This window comes from Rhinatrema bivittatum, chromosome 17 (assembly GCF_901001135.1).
Source record: "Rhinatrema bivittatum chromosome 17, aRhiBiv1.1, whole genome shotgun sequence".
Lineage (NCBI taxonomy): Eukaryota > Metazoa > Chordata > Amphibia > Gymnophiona > Rhinatrematidae > Rhinatrema > Rhinatrema bivittatum.
The window spans coordinates 41,145,837-41,168,726 of NC_042631.1; the positions used below are offsets into that span (position 1 = coordinate 41,145,837).

General features: G+C 42.3%; 1 protein-coding gene across 1 annotated transcript in view; it reads right to left on the bottom strand.

The window, feature by feature from the left end:
- LOC115079488 (mucin-5AC-like) overlaps positions 1-22,890 on the bottom strand; it is a 180,235-nt gene that overhangs the window by 101,924 nt on the left and 55,421 nt on the right. The window contains exons 12-19 of the mRNA XM_029583112.1: positions 12,457-12,595; positions 11,023-11,133; positions 9,346-9,415; positions 8,452-8,589; positions 8,198-8,362; positions 1,991-2,085; positions 1,546-1,672; positions 404-659 (exon numbers count right to left, since the gene is read on the bottom strand). Of these exons, the coding sequence (XP_029438972.1) occupies positions 404-659; positions 1,546-1,672; positions 1,991-2,085; positions 8,198-8,362; positions 8,452-8,589; positions 9,346-9,415; positions 11,023-11,133; positions 12,457-12,595 (1,101 nt within the window). The remainder of the gene's footprint in view (positions 1-403; positions 660-1,545; positions 1,673-1,990; positions 2,086-8,197; positions 8,363-8,451; positions 8,590-9,345; positions 9,416-11,022; positions 11,134-12,456; positions 12,596-22,890) is intronic.

The following is a 22,890-nucleotide window of genomic DNA, read 5'->3' on the forward strand; positions in this document are numbered from 1 at the left end:
CCTATCAATTGCTTGAAATTAGAAGTGGCTAACACAGTATACACTGTGTACACAATAATATTATATGATAGTTTATAAACAGGCCAAATATCCATCATATATATCCTTCTTCAGCACCTTCTCTGCTTGCAGTGCTTTCACTTACAGTCACAAAATATCTGTAAAATTACTAAACTTTAATTCATCAGGATTAAATTTGCACTTATATATCTATGGTCCATACATGCTGTTGATCAGTATATAGGACAATACAGGGCATGCAAGCAGACAGGACTTAAGAAGTTATAATCCTACAGGTAGATCTGGGTGTTGGGTCATTTTTCTAGCCTGGCATGAGGCAGAAACAAGGAAGAAAGGCACATCCCACTTAAAATGTTTTCTAAAAGGTAAAAGGTCTACTTACCATATCATGCCACTCTCATGAATGACCTCGCCAGAGGCCACAGCAGATCCCTTGTAGTAACAAGGGCAAACAGTGGCAGGCACACATGTGCCATCATCATTCAGGTACAGCCCTTCCTCACAGGTGCAACCGTCGACTGGAACAAACTTGATGTTACAGGTGAAGTCAGGTTCACTGAGAGAACGACAGGTGGGTTGGCAGGAAGAGATCGAGTAACTGTATGTCAGGGACTTGGGGCAGGTAGTAGTATATTTGGCTTTGGAGAAAAGCAGAGTAAAATTCAGTTATACTAATGTATTGTTAGGGAATATTTATATTCATACAATTGTGGCCTTGAATGCAGATGAATATGTACGGATACATAGTACTGTCACAGTACTGCACACGATAATTCACAGATTCAATGTTCCTACGCAAAAAGCATACCATTTAAGTTCGTGCACTGGGAGATTTCCGTGATCTGCTCAGGATCACCCAGTAAGAGGTAGACAGGGAGACTGCAGAGCAATTTCACCTTTACACTATACTGCTAGCCCCGGACACACTACTAAATGTGAATCTAATGTATTTATTTATTCAATTTTATATACCGATGTATAGTTTTTCAACCTTCACAACGGTTTACATTGTAAAAACTTTAAAAAGAACAGACATAATACTTAAATCAAATTACACAAATTAAAATACAATTTGGTCTTAAAATAAAACTGAAATAAACATTAATTAGTTCATAAATAAAATCACTTACAATAAATGGATTAAAATGAAATAAAAAATAATTAAAATAAAGATAAAATCATTTGCACAGTTCTATATCAAATGCTTGATTAAAAAGCCACATTTTTAGCGCCTTTCTAAACAGTTTCATATCTCTTTGTAGCCTCAATTCAGGTGGCATAGAGTTCCACAGTTTTGGGCCTGCCAACAAGACAGCTCTTTCTCTGACAGTAGTTAGAGTTTGGCACTTGCCACGGAAGGAACAAATGACCCAAGGAAGGAACAAATGACCCAATGTGGGATAATTTCACAACCACTTCTCGTGCCACATTTCAGATTAGATGACATTTTTCACTCATTTCTCTGAAGGAGATTGAGAGTAGAACATGGCACATGAAAGATTTCTAATTGGTTCTATCACTTACTGCAGACATTTTTCCTCCATCCGCTCAGCGAAACCCCTTTGGCGGCACAGGCTCGGGCATAAGAGGACAGGGCCGCACACATACAGTCCTCGCTCTTTGTGCAGACGCAGGTATCATATATGCAGTTCTACAGAAGGAAGGAGCCCGAATAATCATTTGCTATACATACACCATACAAACAGACATCAGCCTTTAAATTCTGCCCAGCTGCCCCATATCAGTCACCAGCATCCCCTACTACCCATTTGAGCTCCGAGTTGTGCATTTTCCTTTGAAATTCTCTAGTACCTATGCTGGATTTTTTAAATTTTTTAAAAATTGAAACTAAGTGAAAATACACTGTAGCTGCTTATGCCTGACGTTTATAAGCAGCTGGGGGAAAGAGGACAGAGACAGAAGAAGAACGTGTACATGAAAAGGAAAGCCGCATGCCAATGAAAATTACCGTTTGGTAGGTAGTCGGGTTCACCACACTATGGCACGAGGCAAAAGGGCCTGCGGTGTCAGTCAGCAGAGAGCACCAGTGCACCGCAAACTTCTCTGGAGAGGGGCAGAAACGAGAGGGGTTAGTGGATTTCCCTCACTGCTCAGTGCTCTAAGCAGAGCCATTTCCGAGGTAAAAGAACGCAGCTTTACCCGGGAAGTGGCCTGCGAGTAAACGTGCGTGGGTCTCTCATCTACTGCACGTGGGTACGTTTGCCTGGACTGAGTGGAGATATCTCTGAAACTGGATGTGTAAATTAAAACTGGGGCACCTTGCACATGTATTTGCTGTTACAGAATTAACCCTATGCTTCACCATCCATGCTGAGGTCCTGTATTATCCATTCAAGCTGCATTTGCTGTGTTTATTAGTCCAGTTGTGCAATGGGAGGGGTATTTATTTATTTATTTTAATTTAAACACTTTTCTATACCGTCATTTAGTCATGCACCATCACAATGGTTTACAGGGATGCACATACATTCATGACTGGGTAAAAATCTCTAGCAAAGGGCCAATAACATTTCAGTTACATGTTTTACTAATAAAATTAAATGATAGGTGACATGATTCTTGTCCATTTATATGGTTATGGGGGTAACCACACAATTATTGTACTTTATACTGATTATCTATGTTCTTAGTAATTAAGATGGAGAAAATAATAAAATATGCAAAAATGCATCTGGTGACTTTGTGCTGTGTGTTGAAATTCATTTGCCTGTTTGTTTATATTTCTTATTCTCCGTTCTCACTGTAAAATGCTTTTTTGAAAAGTCAAGTTTTTAAACTTTTTTTGAAGAGTTTTAAATCTCTCTGTAATCTTGTTTCAAGGGGCATTGTGTTCCATAGTATTGGACCGGCTAAGGATAGTGGTCTTTCTCTTACTTGGGTCAATCTAGCTGTCTTGATTGAAGGGATGGTTAAAAGGGCTTTATTGGCTGATCTGAGATTTCTCTGGGGGACATGTAAGCGTAGTGCTGTGTTTACCCAGTCTGCTTTTATTCCGTTGATTATTTTGTGAATTGTGCAGAGTGTTTTATATTGAACTCTATGTTCTATTGGTAGCCAATTTAATTCGGCAAGTGTTTGGGTAATGTGATCTATTTTGGTTTTACCAGTAAGTTTTCTGGCAACAGAGTTTTGTAGGATTTGTAGTGGTCTAATTGTTGAATATGGTAATCCCAGAAAAAGTGCGTTACAGTAATCTGTGCTAGCGAATATGAGTGCCTGTAGGACTGTTCTAAAGTGTGCTTGTGTTAGCAAGGGTTTTAGCCTCCAGAGGATCATAAGTTTGGCGTAGCCTTTAACTTTTAGCGATATGTGTTGCCTAAGGCTGAGTTCCGTGTTAATTATTACTCCTAGGTTTCGAGCTTTCTCGGCTAGCTCTACTTTCTGATCATTTTTAAGTTTTTTTGTTCAAGATGTATAAATTCTGTTTTTTCTATGTTAATCACTAATTCCATCTGGTTTAGTAGTTGTTTAATTATATCTAGGTACATCATTGCTAAGAACATAAGAACATGCCATACTGGGTCAGACCAAGGGTCCATCAAGCCCAACATCCTGTTTCCAACAGTGGCCAATCCAGGCCATAAGAACCTGGCAAGTACCCAAAAACTAAGTCTATTCCATGTTACCATTGCTAATGGCAGTGGCTATTCTCTAAGTGAAAATAGCAGGTAATGGACTTCTCCTCCAAGAACTTATCCAATCCTTTTTTAAACACAGCTATACTAACTGCACTAACCACATCCTCTGGCAACAAATTCCAGAGTATAATTCTGCGTTCAGTAAAAAAGAACTTTCTCCGATTAGTTTTAAATGTGCCACATGCTAACTTCATGGAGTGCCCCCTAGTCTTTCTATTATCCGAAAGAGTAAATAACCGATTCACATCTACCCATTCTAGACCTCTCATGATTTTAAACATCTCTATCATATCCCCCCTCAGCCATCTCTTCTCCAAGCTGAAAAGTACTAACCTCTTTAGTCTTTCCTCATAGGGGAGCTGTTCCATTCCCCTTAATATTTTGGTAGCCCTTCTCTGTACCTTCTCCATCACAATTATATCTTTTTTGAGATGCGGCGACCAGAATTGTACACAGTATTCAAGGTGCGGTCTCACCATGGAGAGATACAGAGGCATTATGATATTTTCTGTTTTATTCACCATGCCCTTTCTAATAATTCCCAACATTCTGTTTGCTTTTTTGACTGCCACAGCACACTGAACCGACGATTTCAATGTGTTATCCACTATGACGCCTAGATCTCTTTCTTGGGTTGTAGCACCTAATCTGGAACCCAACATTGTGTAATTATAGCATGGGTTATTTTTCCCTATATGCATCACCTTGCACTTATCCACATTAAATTTCATCTGCCATTTGGATGCCCAATTTTCCAGTCTCACAAGGTCTTCCTGCAATTTATCACAATCTGCTTGTGATTTAACTACTCTGAACAATTTTGTGTCATCTGCAAATTTGATTATCTCACTCGTCATATTTCTTTCCAGATCATTTATAAAGATATTGAAAAGTAAGGGTCCCAATACAGATCCCTGAGGCACTCCACTGGCCACTCCCTTCCACTGAGAAAATTGTCCATTTAATCCTACTCTCTGTTTTCTGTCTTTTAGCCAGTTTGTAATCCATGAAAGGACATAACCACCTATCCCATGACTTTTTACTTTTCCTAGAAGCCTCTCATGAGGAACTTTGTCAAACGCCTTCTGAAAATCCAAGTATACTACATCTACCGGTTCACCTTTATCCACATGTTTATTAACTCCTTCAAAAAAGTGAAGCAGATTTATGAGGCAAGACTTGCCTTGGGTAAAGCCATGCTGACTTTGTTCCATTAAACCATGTCTTTCTATATGTTCTGTGATTTTGATGTTTAGAACACTTTCCACTATTTTTCCTGGCACTGAAGTCAGGCTAACTGGTCTGTAGTTTCCCGGATCACCCCTGGAGCCCTTTTTAAATATTGGGGTTACATTTGCAATCCTCCAGTCTTCAGGTACAATGGATGATTTTAATGAAAGGTTAGAAATTTTTACTAATAGGTCTGAAATTTCATTTTTTAGTTTCTTCAGAACTCTGGGGTGTATACCATCTGGTCCAGGTGATTTACTACTCTTCAGTTTGTCAATCAGGTCTACCACATCTTCTAGGTTCACCATGATTTGATTCAGTCCATCTGAATCATTACCCATGAAAACCTTCTCCATTACGGGTACCTCCCCAACATCCTCTTCAGTAAACACCGAAGCAAAGAAATTATTTAATCTTTCTGCGATGGCCTTATCTTCTCTAAGTGCCCCTTTAACCCCTCGATCATCTAATGGTCCAACTGACTCCCTCACAGGCTTTCTGCTTCGTATATATTTTTAAAAGTTTTTACTGTGAATTTTTGCCTCTTCGGCCAACTTCTTTTCAAATTCTCTCTTAGCTTGTCTTATCAATGTCTTACATTTAACTTGCCAACGTTTATGCTTTATCCTATTTTCTTCTGTTGGATCTTTCTTCCAGTATTTGAATGAAGATCTTTTGGCTAAAATAGCTTCTTTCACCTCCCCTTTTAACCATGCTGATAATTGTTTTGCCTTCTTTCCACCTTTCTTAATGTGTGGAATACATCTGGACTGTGCTTCTAGAGTGGTATTTTTTAACAATGACTACACCTCTTGGACATTTTTTACTTTTGTAGCTGCTGCTTTCAGTTTTTTTCTAACTATTTTTCTCATTTTATCAAAGTTTCCCTTTTGAAAGTTTAGCACAAGAGCCGTGGATTTGCACACTGTTCCTCTTCCAGTCATTAAATCAAATTTGATGATATTATGATCACTGTTGCCAAGCGGCCCCACCACCGTTACCTCCCTCACCAAGTCCTGTGCTCCACTGAGAATTAGATCTAAAATTTCTCCCTCTTCGTCAGTTCCTGAACCAATTCCTCCATAAAGCTATCATTTATTCCATCCAGGAACGTTATCTCTCTAGCATTTCCCAATGATACATTTACCCAGTCAATATTGGGGTAATTGAAGTCTCCCATTATTACTGCAATACCAATTTGGTTAGCTTCCCTAATTTCTCTTAGCATTACACTGTCCGTCTCACCATCCTGACCAGGTGGACGGTAGTATACTCCTATCACTATAGTCTTCCCCAACACACAAGGGATTTCTTCCCATAAAGATTCAATTTTGTATTTAGTCTCATGCAGGATGTTTATCCTGTTGTACTCTATGCCATCCCGGACATAAAGCGCCACACCTCCTCCCAGGTGCTCCTCTCTGTCATTGCGATATAATTTCTACCCCGGTAATGCACTGTGCCATTGGTTATCCTCTTTCCACCATGTCTCTGAGATGCCAATTAAGTCTATGTCATCATTCAGTGAATGATGACATAGACTTCTGGCATTAACATACAAACATTTCAAATTTGTTTTTTGTTTGTATTTTCATTCTGCTTTTTAATTGATAGGGATAAGTTAGAATATTTTAGCTCAGGTGAGTTTTTAGTTTTAGGCACTTGGACTACTTTTCTTATTATTGGAACCTCACTGTCGGGATGCTCTAATTCTAATGTATCATTAGTATCCTTTGAAGATACCTCTCTCTGAACCATGTGCTGCTGAGTGACTGTCGGCTTTCCCCTTTGTTCTAGTTTAAAAGCTGCTCTAGCTCCTTTTTAAAAGTTAGTGCCAGCAGTCTGGTTCCACCCTGGCTAAAGTGGAGACCATCTCTTCGGAAGAGACTCCCCTTCCCCAAAAGGTTCCCCAGTTCCTAACAAAACTGAATCCCTCTTCCTTGCACCATCGTCTCATCCACGCATTGAGACTCCGGAGCTCTGCCTGCCTCTCGTGACCTGTGCGTGGAACAGAGAGCATTTCAGAGAATGCTACCCTGGAGGTTATGGATTTAAGTTTTCTACCTAAGAGCCTAAATTTGGCTTCCAGAACCTCCCTCCCACAATTTCCTATGTCGTAGGTGCCCACATGTACCACAACAGCCGGCTCCTCCCCAGAACTGTCTAAAATCCTATCTAGGTGATGCGTGAGGTCCACCACCTTCGACCAGGTAGGCATGTTACCAGGCGTCCTCACGCCCACCAGCCACCCAGCTATCTACATTCCTAATAATCGAATCACCAACTATTTTGGCCGACCTAACTTTTCCCTCCTGGGCAGTAGGCCTTGGGGAGATATCCTCAGTGCAAAAGGACAATGCATCAACTGGAGAGCAGGTCCTTGCTACAGAATCCTTTCCTGCTGCACCCAGTTGATGCTCTCCCATCATGAGACCTTCTTCCTCCAAGGCAGCACCAGGGCTGCCAGTCTGAAGTTGGGACTTGGCTACTATGTCCCTGAAGGCTACTATGTCCCTGAAGGTCTCAGCTATATACCTCACTGTCTGCCTCAGCTCCTCCAGGTCTGCTAGATTTAAAGTTTTTTCAATTGTTTCATCTATGGGCAAGATCAGTTGAATGTCATCAGCGTATATATAATGTATGATACCTAGTCCTGCCAGGAGGTGGCATAGGGGTAGCATGTAGATGTTAAAGAGTGTCGCTGAGAAGGCTGATCCATGGGGCACACCTGTTTTTAGTTTAATTTTGTCTGATATTATATTTTTTATCTGTACTTGAAAAAAATCTCTTATTTAGGTAAGACCTGACCCATTCAATTGTTTTGTTTTGTAGTCCTATCTCTTCTAGTCTTTTGAGTAGTATGGTATGATTAACTATGACGAATGCTGCTGACAAATCTAAGGGGGGGAAAAGATTTTATAAAAGCTTCACTTTCTTGACTTAATCTCAGTATTGGAATGAGAAGCTTGGGATTCCCAATGGATCTGGATGATATCACCACTTGACAGTTATACAGCCACCTTCTGCTTCCAACATCAGAGATGTCAGCATGAGATAAAAATAATATTTTATTCAGTAGATGCTCGAATGCAGCACTTCATCCATTCTTGCTTCACCTTTGCTACTGATCTTTTTCTATCATGTATCTTACGCTTCCTTTTAGGCTGGATGCTCTGTTTAATTATCCTCACATCACTTCTCTTAAATCTACTGTATGGGAAAAGACCAATAGAATTAGAATTACTGTAGGTAATACCTAGAATGCTCTTTGTAATATATTTACTTACCATTTTCTATGCTGAGAGTACAAGGATTCTCAAATATGTTTTTGACATTAGGACAATCAGCCTGAGTCTTCCAAGTGTTGGCAAAAGAAGCCGCAGTTCCTTCCACTACGCCACTGATAGCTTTGAAGTCATCTGCTTGCTTGCTGTTAAAGTTTCCACAGAGACCTTTGTAGGAGAAACATAAGAAGCTGAGCAGATAGCGCTGAGTGTAATTGTGGAGGATTAAGACTGTACTTGCACTGAATGCTTCTTACCACAAGTCTGCCCCTGGAAGGATGGGTCCAAGCTCACATAGACTTGCATGATGGGCACAAGCTGGATCTGCACCTGGAGGCCCATGCTAGTCTGCACAATGATAAAGAAGGATGAGGCTCTGAAGGCAGTGATATTGGCTGTGAACGAAAAAGACACAATGGATCAGATGACAAAAATGCAGGTATACCAATGCTTTTAATTTCTGAACATTGTTTAGAGGAGAAGAGAAACAGCCAATGTCCAAATGTTCATTCACAAAGTCTGCACTAATATCAGAAAGAGAGGGCCTTCCCTTGGAGGTAGCATTCCTAAACTGAATTTCAGTGCCCTCCTCAAATGGATTTGGCTTTTAATGTCAAGAGTAAACCTACAAATAGTGTTGGAGTCACATCTTTATTCCCCCCTCATTCATATATACATTCAGTCATTCCTTACATTTACAGTTGCATACCGCACACTTTTGGTAATGCAGATAAAGACTTTTTACACATATACAACTCTCAGGTACTCAGATACACAGCGCACATTCATGTAACTCTGTATGTTCACTCCATTACCTCACATGCACATGAGAGGCAACTGTAGATGTCAATGGGCCTCTATGATATAGATCACTTTTCCAATGTGAAGTGAGGTTGAGCATGGATATAAACTCTTTCCAGATCATTCTGTCTCCAAATTCCTACCTCCCAGCCCTTTATTTCATATTCTTCAGTTTACAGATGTTAGGTCATAATTTGCTAGGGGTGATTGGATAGACAATGAATCTACCCAGCTGTACAAAGACCTGAAGCCTTAGTTGTGAAGGGTTTGGTCCTCTTTGACGTGCATCGGTGGTCATAAAGCAATTAGGGTAAGGAAATGTGTATAATGGGGATGAGAAAAGAACTCACCTGCTGAGAAAGGTAACTGGGTATAGATCCAGTTTACAAATACACTGCCACAGGGTTTAATCACAATGACCTAATAAAACAGAGAAAGAGGGTGGTCAGCTTGACTGGTTTTAAACCAGACAAAATTTCCTGAGGAGTTCCAATCCCTCACTGTTATAACCCCTCAAATTGCAAAGAGCTAAAAGTACCAACTCCTCTGGGATAAACCAATCCAATAATATCTGTCAGGGAAAGCAGATGATGTCAAAAGGGGTACATAGGGCTACATGATGTGATTTTTCTTTTTTGATAGGGATGTACAGAGGCAAAATGTTCATTTAGATTCATTTATTTGTTTCATAGGTCACTCCCTCCATTCCATTAATTAAAAAATTAATTTATTAATGTCTGTTTCCCAATGGAGGAAAGCAATGCAACATATTTTGAGTTCCAAAATTAGAGTTTCCTAATCAATTCTAATGACATTTGTGGGTAGGACAGCATCAGAAGGGATAAAAGAGCTCCAAGGCACCAAGACTGTGGCAAAGTGGCAGCAAACGTGGCCATTCTAAGGTACTGTCAAGACGCAGACAGGTATCAGCAGTGGCGGGAGCTGTCCAAGCTTCTATTAAAGGAGCATTAGAAGCAGCAAGAGTGGCAAGAACCCCTCAAGGCTTCAAAATAAGGCACCAAGTAACAGAGGCATAAACCCCCAGAGCCAGCACGAGAGGGGCAAAGTGGCACCAAGAGTGATATGGACATCCTAAGGCCACCACTAAGGAGAAACAAAGCAGCAAAGATGGCAGAATAAACCCTAGGCAATGATAGAGGGATAAAGAGTGGCAAGGAAACCCCCAAGGCACCGTGAAAGGTGCAAAGCAGCCACCCAGAGTGGCAAGACCACCTCAAAGTTTAAAGTTGGGTATGGCAGCAAGGCTGAGAGGCAGAAAGACCGCCAGTCCTTGGGCCCTGCCATTCCCACCGCTTCCCTTTGCCAACAGTGGCACGATGGAATTAGAAATGGCTACTTGGGTTTTGGATGTCACAGTATTGATACCGTACCGCTTCATAAGTACCACTCTAATACCGATCGAGTTCCTGTCTGTCATTCACACTCAGTCATGTTGACAGACTGAGCTGACTTCAGTGCTTAGAACTCACAGTGTCAACTTGCCAAGCAGAGTTGGCCGCTTGCTAGTCTCTCTGTCTGGTGAGTGGAAAGGGCAATCCCTCACAGTGAGTACAAAAATGTCTCTCTCACACAAGTGTATGTGTGTGCGCGCCTGTGCATGGCAGCTCAACTCCTTTTGCACACACACAAAAAAAAAAAAATGACAGAAAGGCAGTGCTTTTGTCCTTTCTCTGCAAGTCAGGCAGTGCACATTGCGCAGTCAGAGACAGAAATCACTGTCACTCATGTTTGTTTCTTCACTGGCACTGCCCTTTGCCCTACACCAGTGAACAGACTAAATGCAACAGCACCTCTGCCTCTCACTCACAATGAGAGCAGTGCACTGTGACTGCAGCAGTGAAGATATTAGCTTATAATAAATTCCATTATTGTATTCATACATTGAACATTGTCCAGTTCATAACCTTCTTCTCCCACCTGTTCCCAGTTTTATTCTGTTCTTTCTTCTTGCCCTAAATATTCCACCCCTACACGACACCTGTTGTTCTTTTATTTTAGGGACTTACTGTGGCTCCGTCATAGAGACTGAGGGCAACACTCTTGAGGCACGTCTCACTGTCAGTAAGGCCACACTTGCGGAGTTCACCAAGAAGAGTAAACGTGTTGGCTCCACACAGCTGTATTAGAAAAAGAATCCCATGCAATTAAAGATAACGTACAGGAGTTTATCTGACATAAATCTCCAGAACATTTTGTATGCTAAAACAAATGCATCAGGACAGGTTTTACGGAGATTGCCAAAGAATGGGAGAAAACCTTTTGTTAATATATCTCTCCTCTCCCAGCCTCTAATTTGTATGAAGAAAGCAAAAAGCTCTTGCAAAAGTTACTCACAAAGAAATTCAGATTGTCAAGCATCAATCTGCTAAATTCAAATCTGTAATAATAGGAGTTTAATAGGGATGTGCAGAGGGACTGCATACATTACATTCGGTATTCGTATTCGTTGGGGGGGCAGATACGTTGCATTCGGCAAGGAGGGCCCCCGATCCGTTCATGCGTTCCATTCTTATTCATTTCCCGGCTAAAATTTAATTAACTACAACCCCCCACCCTCCTGATCTCCCTAAGACTTGCCATCTACTGCACTCACGCCGTCGGCTGCCGGTATTCAAAATGGCGCCGATAGCCTTTGACCTTACTATGTCACAGGGGCTACCGGTGCCATTGGTCGGCCCCTGTCACATGATAGGAGCAATGGATGGCCGGTGCCATCTTGTGCTCCCACCATGTGACAGGGGCCAAGCAATGGCACCAGTAGCCCCTGTGACATAATAAGGGTAAAGGATATCGGTGCCATTTTGAATACTGGCAGCCGATGGCCCGAGTGCAGGAGTGCAGGAGATGGCTCCAGGACCCCCGCTGGACCACCAGGGACTTTTGGCAAGTCTTGGGGGGGGGGCATTGGTCAGCTCCTGTGACATAGTAAGGTAAAGGCTATCAGCACCATTTTGAATACTGGCAGCCGACAGCCCGAGTGCAGGAATTCGCTCCTGGATCCCCGCTGGACCACCAGGGAGTTTTGGAAAGTCTTGGGGGATTCAGGAGGGTGGGGGTTTTGTTTAAATTTCTCCTTTAGTCGACCGAATAATTCGGTGAAGATTCATCGTACTCATGGGAATCGCGATATGTTTTGCTTCCCCACGAATACAACAAATATGGCCCTATACGTTGCGGATTGCCAATACGTTGCAAACGAATGCACACCCTTAGAGTTTATACAGCACTGCAAGAATAGTCATCTGCAAAGCACATGTATATCATCCTTGGCTGATTCTTAAGCTGATCCAATAAAAGATGATAACCTACAAACTAGAGTAATAGGTAACTTCCTAGTTTCCTTTCTATTAAGGCAAAGAATTCATTTTGTACAGCTCAGTCCTCTGCCACTATTCTTTGCATATCTGGTAACTGTGTTCAGACTCCTATCTCATGGTTACCTTTGACAGAACATAGCTGCAGTCTCCAGAAAAGATGTAATGATGCTCATCATAAGTGGTGATGTGAGAACCTCCTTCAATAGAGCAAGTTCCAGTACATGGAAGGTTCTTGCAGTTCCACTGACCTCCAGCACAGGAACTGCAAAGGAAGGGTAAAGTTATTTAACTGAGTTTTGCATCATGGCAAGAACAAGGAGGACACTAAGGGGTCAAGTTTAAAAGGCACACGCGTCCATATGCATGTGGTTCCCAGCACATGCACATGGACGTGCCAATTTTATAACTTGCGCGCCGGATTTAAATGTCCACGCACTCATGTACAAGTGGGTGGCCTCCTCCGCGCACATAGAGGGGGATTTTAAAAATTACACATGGCAACGCTATTGGCCTTCTTCGCACTTCCCTACCCCTTTACCTAACCTTCCTCACTTTTCCCCTCTCCATCCCAACCCCTAAATCTAGCCTCCTGCTCCTCCAGAGCAGAAGCATCTTCCATGCACCAGCTGGCTGCTGGCGCACGCTTCCCCGGGATTGTGTCTAATGGTGCTGTCCTGGCCCATCCGCCACCCCCCAGCCTGCCTCTTTCTTGAGGCCCAGCACTTTGGCATGTTTCGGAAGTTACGCGTGTGGCCATGCCTGCACGTAACCCCCAAATTTTATGCACGCACAGCTTTTAAAATCCGGGCTTAAGGGATCTATATTTAGAGGGTTTGTTTGGCAAAATTTGGACTTAGCAGGACAAATCCCACATTTTAAATTTTCCACCCCACTGAATAGGTTTTATCCTGATAAGTTAATCACCAGAATACTTTTGAGAAGTCTCACCTCAAACACACACCACATATATAATTCACTTATGGCATTTGACGAATAAACTTATTTCAAGATTGATGGTGCATGTCTACTAGCCACACATAACAGGCAAATATTAAATTATATCAATGGACCATAATAACACCCAAGGTGGAGTATTATTTTATTTATCTCACATCCTTCGAGTCATATTAAATCACTGGAGCACATAGTCCATTTAAATATATTCTTTTTTTTAATTTTTTTTGGCAAGTGAAAATAAAGTGAAACCACTTCCCTTGTGTTTAAAACAGGGTGCCCAGAGAAGGAAGTGTTGTCACGTGAGTGAATGGCTGCCTGAGGTCTGAGCTCCCAACCTCAATAGTTTGAATCCCTCTGATAGCGCTGCAATTGGGAACATTTGTGAGGTCGGTGATAACTTATTCGATCCCGGATTTGATTAGGATGTCAGTGTGCAAAATGTCTGTCGATTTGAAGCACTTCTCCTTTGATGCAAATGCGGCAAGAAAACCCGAAGGCCCGGTGGAGGAGGAAGACAGAGAAAATGGCGGTGGGGAGGTAGGCAATGATTCTTACGCGACTCCTCCCAGTGCTGCTTTTGCGAGATTTTCAAAATTGGTTCTGCGAACTGAGAGAGAATATGGGCTCACTGAAGAAAAAGCTCAAATCCATAGTTGGAGAGCTGTGATGTGCATGCGCTGAACTAGGTGACCAGGTGGATGCCGCAGAGCAAAGATTAGACACTCAGGAGAGTGCATGGGAGAGAAATCTGCAGGAAATGAAACAACTGCAGGAAGATAATGTTTTGCTTAAAGATTGAGTGGAAGATCTTGAAAATTGATCTAGAAGAGGGAATCTGCGCTTCAAGGGAGTTCCTGAAGAAGCTGCATATTTTGACTGTGCACAGGTGGTTTCTAATACCTGTACCCTGATTCTGCAGAATGCAGAGGATCTGGAGGAGACAGTGACAGGCAAAATGCAACTGGACAGAGCACACAGAGCTCTTGCACCTCCAAGGGGTAATGTATCCAGAGATATCGTGGTATGCTTTCATAAGTTAAAGCAGGGTGAGCTTGTCTCACACTGCGAAAATAACGGGCGGCAAGAGAGCGAGGCCCTAGTGAGGAAGATAAACAAAGGGGAGGAATTAGAAAGGAAGGGGGGGGGGGGGGAGGGGGCTAGGTAGGGAGCCAATAGGGTATAGGAATTTTAAAGGTGGACCAGGGATTGGACAAGGAAAGTGAGTCAGTTGGAGCACCCGTTACTCAGCCTCAGTTGGCAGGGAAACGGCCGAGGCAGCAGGCAAGAAGCTTTCCCTCCCTCCCGCCCAGAGGGGGTTGTTGTGGTATTGTTAAAGTGTATGGTTATATGTATTTGTTGCAGTGGTGGCGGTAAACCCGAGCCCAAATGTTGTTGATTTATTGTATTGTTAAAAGGTATGCAAAAGGGGGGGGGAGAATCTTGTGCAGTGCGGGGGGGCTGCTGCACGAGATGGCCAATGAGCAAGAGGGGGGGCCGATGCTCAGAGGCGATATCACTTACCCACGCTCGGACGAGGTGGGGTAAGAGGTCTGGAGGATACAGGCGGAGCTCTACCACTGGGATGAGGTGGGAGGCAGGTTAAGAAGGATGTTACAAGGGGGGGGGGGTCATGTTTTAGCTTTGTTATAAAGTTATGGGGCTCGGGTCTGGTGTAAATAAACTGCGGCCTTTATTTGACCAAATAAAGATGTTTGTCGTTTTTCAGTGAAGCAAGGAAAAGGGCGAATGTGTTTGGGGGGTGGGGGTAAAAGGAAAGCGAATCTTGCCTCTCCCAGTTAATATGCTGTAAAAGAGAGAGTGATGAACCAGGCGAGAAAATTAAAAGATTTTCAATGGAAATGAAATAAAGTGGAGGTTTTCCAAGACCTTTCTCCGATAATGATTAAGAAAAGAAGAGATTTCAGAGAGGTGCTTCAAGTTCTGAGGAATGGAATTCATTGCTCAAGTGGCTATTCCCTTTCGGATTACAATTTATTATAAATGGGTGACTTCTCAAGTCAAATCTGTGGAGGAGTCAGTAAAGGTTTTAGAAACTGCAGGGCTAGTGAAGAAAACAGATCACAGCACGGGATCTTCTCCACCTGCATTCAGCAGAAAGAATAGTTCCAGAGCAGAGAATGCAATTGGGAGGGAAGCGCCTGAAAAGAAAATCGGGAGGATCTTCATCTTCCAGAGATGCTGCGACTTGAGATGAAACCTCACTCAATGCACAATTAAGCTCTGGAATTTGTTGCCAGAGGATGTGGTTAGTGCAGTTAGTGTAACTGGGTTTAAAAAAGGTTTGGATAAGTTCTTGGAGGAGAAGTCCATTAACTGCTACTAATCAAGTTGACATGGAATAACCACTCCTATTACTGACATCACTAGCATGGGATCTACTTAGTGTTTGGGTACTGGCCAGGTACTTGTAGTCTGGATTGGCCACTGTTGAAAACAGGATGCCTGGTTTGATGGACCCTTGGTCTGACCCAGTATGGCAATATCTTATGATCCTATAACCTGGAGGAGTGTGGTTTTTGCAAGGTATATGAGAAATGGTTTCTACAGCAAGTTTGAACTTTAAATACTTATTGGGTTCTGATAAGTTAAAGTTGAAAGATGATATTATATGAAGTGTAGGTAAGGTAACTTAATAAAAGATGGTCGGGGGAGATCCTTGGGCATTCATGTTGGGGCGAGTGTTGTCATTCCTCGAGGAGATGGATGGAGAGATATGGTAGGGAAGAGGGGGTAGGGAAGGGAGGCTGGGAGGGATGAATGGGTTGTTGATAGAGGGGTAGGGGGAAGGGGAGAATTGGATTAGGGGATGATTATCAGTGGGTTATGGGGGTCCGGAGAGTGAAGAGAATGATATGTAGGTGGGGGAAGAGCCCAGGGTTTGGTTTCACAAGGTTCGGCGGGTGGATTGGAGAGTTTTAGGTGGTGCTAACAAATGGGGGCTTTAAAGATTATGTCCTGGAATGTTAAGGGGCTAAACATGTTGACTAAGAGGAAAATGTTATTGAAAGATGCCATCAACATGAAAGTTGACATTCTTGTGTGGCAGGAGACTCAATTGAGGAATAAATATGAAAAGTTGATGGCTTCTAATCACTTCCTACAGCAATTCTTTGCAGCAGTGATGGCTATCAATAAGTACTGTGGGGTGCGAATTATTTTTTCAAAACATGTGGTGGTAGATGTGATATCTATAATGAAGTATCTTGAGGGAAGGTACATTATAGTAAAATTTAGGATGTGTAATGATATTTATACATTAGTGAATCTTTATGGTTCCAACACTGGACAGAGGAGATTTTTAGAGGGGCTTTCCAAAACTTTACAGCAATTGGTGGAAGGTCTTATTATAATAGGTGGAGGCTTCAATGTCACAAGGTATACTTTCTTGGACAACAGTGGAGGAAACGGGGGGTCCTCAAGGATTAATCAGAAGGGGGTTAGTGAACATTTGGCATCTATTTCACCCTTCAGAGTGGAATTATACTTTCATTTCAAAGGCCCATAAGGTCTTTTCTAGAATTGACTTCTTTTTGGTTGATAATCTTTAGTGAATAAAGTGGAGAAAAAGGATATAATCAACAACATGGCCAGAATATGCTGCCATTTGGATGTCCCTATCAGGATTGAAAGGGAAAAATGGGAGGGAAATTTTGGAGACTTAATGAAGGCCTGTTAGATGATCTAGAATTCAGGGAGCAACGGAGATAAGATATGCAGGATTATCTTGAAGAAAATGATAATGGGGAAGTGTCTGCTGGTACAGTTTGGGATTGCTTTAAAGCTGTTGGTAGGGGAAACTAATCACAAGGGCATCCTTCTTAAAAAAGGAGAGGGAAAGAAAAGACCAGATTTACTACAACATATTGGTAAGCTGGAGATAAGTCATAAAAGAAGTGTCAATTCACAGATTGGGTCCCAGCTGGAAAGATTGAGGTTAGAATTAAAAAATCTAGATGCGGGCCACCAATAGCAATGCAAGAGTCCCGGCTCATCCAGGGTGACCTGCAACATAGGAATCATGGTACCATTTTAACAATTTTTCGTGAAGTTTGCAGGGAACGACTGTCTTCTCTGGAGGGACAGTCATGGTGGAAGTGAGGAGGATCCGAGCCTGATCAGTGATGTGTCTGAGTGGTTCCAAGGTGTCCTGTGTCAGAAATGAGTGGGAAAGAGCATCCACATGAGCATTCTTGGCTTCGGGCCTATATCTGGCTTGAAATTGAAGAGGGCAAAAATGAAGGACAAGCGAACTTATCGGGCATTGAGCCGTTGTGCTTGGTGAAGGTGCTCCACTTTTTTTTTTTTTTTTATCATTGTAAGTTTATTAAGAATGTAATAAACATAAAACAGTTACATAAATGTGTTCCGTTGTACATCATTTCAATGTGATAGTGACTAAATATTAGAAACAAACAAACAGAAAGGAGTTTCTTGTTAATATATCATGACTATTATGCATGTCATTCCTCATAGCAGAAACCACTTAGTCAACAATATCTGCTAATTAGAACAGAATTAACATCTAAGTAATACACCCTAATTTTATCCCCTTTTCCCTCCCAGATCCCCCATGCTCAAATAGACCATAAAGCATAATTTTTAGTAAAGAATTATGATTCATAAAATAACTCAGCTCTCTTCCAGAGACAGGACCGTACCAAAAGGGAGTACTTCCCTCAGACATCTTCTGTTGAGGTTCCCCATATCCCTACCCTGACCTCCACTGGTCTCATGCTATGCATGCATATCATGAGGAGACAAGGCCAGCCCCAAGCCCCTTATTATGCTCAAATGACTGCCAAATAACATAAGGATCCCAAACTTTCTGATAAGCAAGGATAGTTTTCTGTTTACACGCCGTGATTTTGCCGAGTTTGTATAGAAGGGAGACTTTCTTCTGTACCTCAGATAAATGAGGAATGTTAGGGGTACCCCAATATTTAGCTAAAACACATCGAGCTGCAACAAAAATATAATAATCCAGGTGTTTAGTGGGTGGTTCCGTCATGTATTCAGATACATTCAACAATACCTGGCAAGCATTATAGGTCATATCCAAATGACTCATCTCTGATAACCATTTAAACACCCGCTACCAAAACTGTTGAATAAAGGGGCACGACCACCACATGTGAATATTTATTTATTTTATTTATTTAACAGTTTTATATACCGACCTTCATAGTAAATAACCATATCGGATCGGTTTACAATTAACAAGAATAAAAAACTGGGGTAACTATTCAAGTAAACGAAAGATAAACAGTAAGTAGGAATGAGTCAAAGTTACAATCAACAGGGAAGAGAACTTGGAAGCTTGCAACAAGCTGGAAAGAAGATAAGGCAGAAAATAAATATGAAGTGATGCCATATAAGTGATGAATATAAGATCCATCTTGTTGGCATCCCTTCCAGCATACCCCTGATTTAGTCAGATATATTTTATGTAGATACATAGGGCTATAGTGCCAGCAATATAATATCTTATAACAGTTTTCTCTTAATGAAGATGCTATCAATCCCCTTCCCAGTCCTTGGTAAATGGCTCACCATCCCTCTGGTTCCAATTCCACTCCCAAATCTTTTTCCCATGCCTTGGCAAAATGGGGTTTAGCCAACAGATCTGAGTTAAAAAATCCATAAAGTTTTGAAATAGCCTTAGTCACTTTGTTGGCTCCCCTACATAGCAGCTCAAAAAAGGGGCTATTTAGGGGTGTGAGTAAGAAATGCCGAAGCTGTAGATACTGGAACTGGTCACAAATACCTATTCCATATTTACTACAAATATTATTAAAAGAACACATCCCCAGTGTTCCCCAAATTTCTGCTATGGTGTGAATCTGTCTGGCCTTCCAAGAAGCAAAAGCTTTTGAAGGGATCCCTGGTTGGAAAGCCAGATTATAAAAAAAATAGGATTGTGGAGAGTAAACTTTAGAGCCCATAAATTTCCTTTTCCACTTATCCCACATAGTAAGGGTATTTTCCATTGGCATGGAGGACATACCGAGTGGTAGCCAAGTAGATCAAGGTTGCCATATGAGGGCTTGTAGTGGCATATCGCCCACCATTGCTTGCTCTAATTTTATCCAGATCTTAACTACTGGGGTCTTGTACCAGTCTAAAATAGCACGTAAGTGGGCCAACGTATGGTACCACTGTAAATTAGGGACCCCTAGACCCCCCTGTCTTTTTGAGAGGTACAATATTTTCCTAGAAAATCGAGGAGACCATCCCCCCATATAAATTTCTGCAGTCTTCCTTGCCAATGCTTTAGCTCTGTTTGTGGTACTGTGATCGGTAGAGTCTGAAACAGATATATTAGATGCGGTAAAATATTCATTTTTATCACCGCTATCTTGCCCAGCCACGATATATGGTATCTGTTCCATTCCTCCAATTCTTTGTAGATCTTAACTAATAAAGGAGTGTAATTCAAATGAAAGAGATCGTCCAAGCCACCAAGATAAATCCTCAAGTATTTTATCTTTCGAGGTGGCCATTTGAAGGCATAGGCCTTCTGGAGATTTGTTGCTTGGTCAGAGTGGACAGAGATATTCAAAATCTCCGATTTGTCCCAATTTATCTTAAACCCTGATATGGAGCTAAATTGTGAGATCTCATCAACTATCCCCGACAGAGACATATCAGGATCAGTAATGGAAAACAAGATATTAGCAAATAGGGCCAGTTTTGATGCAAAGCCACCTATATCCATACCTTGAATTTTGGAGTTATTGCGAATTCTGATAGCGAAGGGCTCTAAAAAGAGTGCAAATAGAAGCGGTGATAGAGGGCACCCCTGGCGGGTCCCTCTTTGCACCTGGAAAGACTCCGAATAACCCCCATTTATCTTCAAACAGGCCAGTGGCGAGTCATATAGTTTAGTGATCCAATTAATGAATAAAGGGCCAAATTGCATATGAGCCAATAATTTAAATAAATATGGCCAATGTACTAGGTCGAACGCCTTCTTGGCTTCTATAGTTAAGAGTAAGGTGGGAACATGTTGATGTTGAACCCACCAAATGAAATCTACCGCCTTCCTAACATTATCTGAGGCCATCCTCCCAGGGATAAATCCTGATTGGTCGGGAAAAACAAGATCTTCCACCATACTCTTTAGCCTATCCGCCAATATCGTAGCCAAAATCGTCAAATCAAGATTGATGAGAGATATTGGGTGGTAGGAACCACAAAGAGATGGATCACGACCTGGCTTTGCTAGGACGGTAATTCCAGCCTTATTAGTTGAATTCGAAATTACCCCTCCATCTCTCAAAGAATTATACATACGGGTAAGAGGTTCTACAAGCAATTTTCCAAAGGTCTGATAACATTTGGCCGTATAGCTATCCAATCCCAGTGATTTCCCTGGTTTAAGATGCTTGATAGCATTTTGAACTTCCAGGATGGTGATTTCTTTATCTAGGCTAGTATGTCCCGATAAGCTGGGGTTATACATAGTATGCAAATAAGAATTGATACCGGATTCATGGATATGTCCATCTGCACTATAAAGGTTGGCATAAAAATTTAGAAATCTCTGTCTAATTTCTTTGGTACCTGTTAGGATATTACCCTGTTCGTCTTTAATTTTGACTATATTGTTTTGAGTTTGGTGTTTTTTCAACTTTTGGGCCAAGAACTCCCCCGCCTTGTTACCCCCTTCAAAGAATTTCTGTTTAATGAGGTCTAATCGGAAGGCTATAGAAGCAACATCTAGGTTCACTAATTTATCCCTTAGGCCTTGAAGAACACGCCAATGATTCTGAGTTGGCTGCCTTTTATGAGCAGTTTCCGCCACTCCCACTTGATTCATTAAAAGTCCCTGTTCTTTATTTCTCAATTTTTTAACATACGATGCCCTTGCAATAAAATGACCCCTTAGAGCTGCTTTCAGGCCTTTCCAAATCATGCCCAGGGATACTTCTCCATTATCATTAATGACTAAGGGGTAGATTTAAAAAAAAAGCACGATCGCGTACTTTTGTTCGCACAGCGGGCGCAAACAAAAGTACGCTGGATTTTATAAGATACGCGCATAGCCGCGCGTATCTTATAAAATCCTGGATCGGCGCGCGCAAGGCTGCCGATTTTGGGCAGCCTGTGCGCACCGAGCCGCACAGCCTGCCTCCGTTCCCTCTGAGGCCGCTCCGAAATCGGAGCGGCCTCGGAGGGAACTTTCTTTCGCCCTCCCCTCACCTTCCCCCTCCCTTCCCCTACCTAACCCACCCCCCCAGCCCTATCTAAATCCCCCCTTACCTTTGTCCCTAGATTTACGCCTGCTAGAGGCAGACGTAAATCTACGCGTGCCAGCGGACTGCGGGCGTGTTGTCATCCGACCCGGGGGCTGGTCCAGAGGCCTCGACCATGCGCCCGGGCCGGCGCCATGCCCCTAGTCCCGCCCCCGAAACACCGCATCCCGCCCCCAAAATGCCGCGTCATTCGGCCCCCTGACACGCCCCCGACACGCCCCCTTCAAAAAACCCTGGGACTTACGCACGTCCCGGGGCTCTGTGCGCGCCGGCGGCCTATGCAAAATAGGTGCGCCGGCGAGCGAGGGCCCTGCTCACGTAAATCCGGGCAGATTTACACGAGCAGGGCTTTTAAAATCCGCCCGTAAGTATTCAGTAATAATGTTCTCCAGGGAGTGAACAAACTCAATGTCATCAAGCAAAGAATTGTTAAGTTTCCAATAGAGTTGGCCTCTATTCAGAAACTGGAAAGATATCTTGACCCAGACCGGACTATGATCTGACCATGTGATATGATCAATCTCCTTTCTAGAGATATTATTTATCAATCCTTTATCAATCAGAATCATATCTATTCGTGAATAAGTGTTGTGAGGTCGAGAATAATAGCTATAATTTCTGGATTTAGGATATCTTGTCCGCCATACATCCACCACATTTAAGATCTGCCATCAAGTTTTTTAGGGCCTGCCGATCTTTTCGCACTGTCGCTGCTGACTCCCATGAATTATCTAGTGACAGATTGAGGGTCAGGTTGAAATCCCCCCCCCCCCCCCCCCCCAGAGAAGTGGACCTTCCACCATATTTTTAAGGGTCGCAGCCAAGGTTTGAAAAAATTCCCCTTGTCCCTGATTCGGGGTGTATGCAGTGGCTAAGCTGAATTTATGTCCCCCTATAGAAATTACCACTATTATATATCTACCCCCCATATCCCTTACACAATTAATCTCGTCAAAAACAAAATCCTTCCTCATAAGGATACCGACTCCGGCATATTGGAAGTGGCATATTGGAAGTGGCATATTGGAAGTGGCATATTGGAAGTGGCATATCTGCCACTTCCAATTCCCTTACCCCTTCTAATCCGTTGATGCATCCTAGGGAATTTGCTGATTTTGTAAATTTGTTTAATTTTTATTCTCAGTTTTTTTTTAACACAGTTCCTATCAATTCTCTCTCCCCTAGCACTTCACTACCTTTCTCCTTCCCGCAACTTCTGCGCTTACTGTCACCTGACCCCCATCCTCCCCTGTTTCCTTCACTGCTCCACCTCCCCCCTCCCTGTTATTTGTAATTTCCTCTTCCTCCTTTACAATGTTGATTG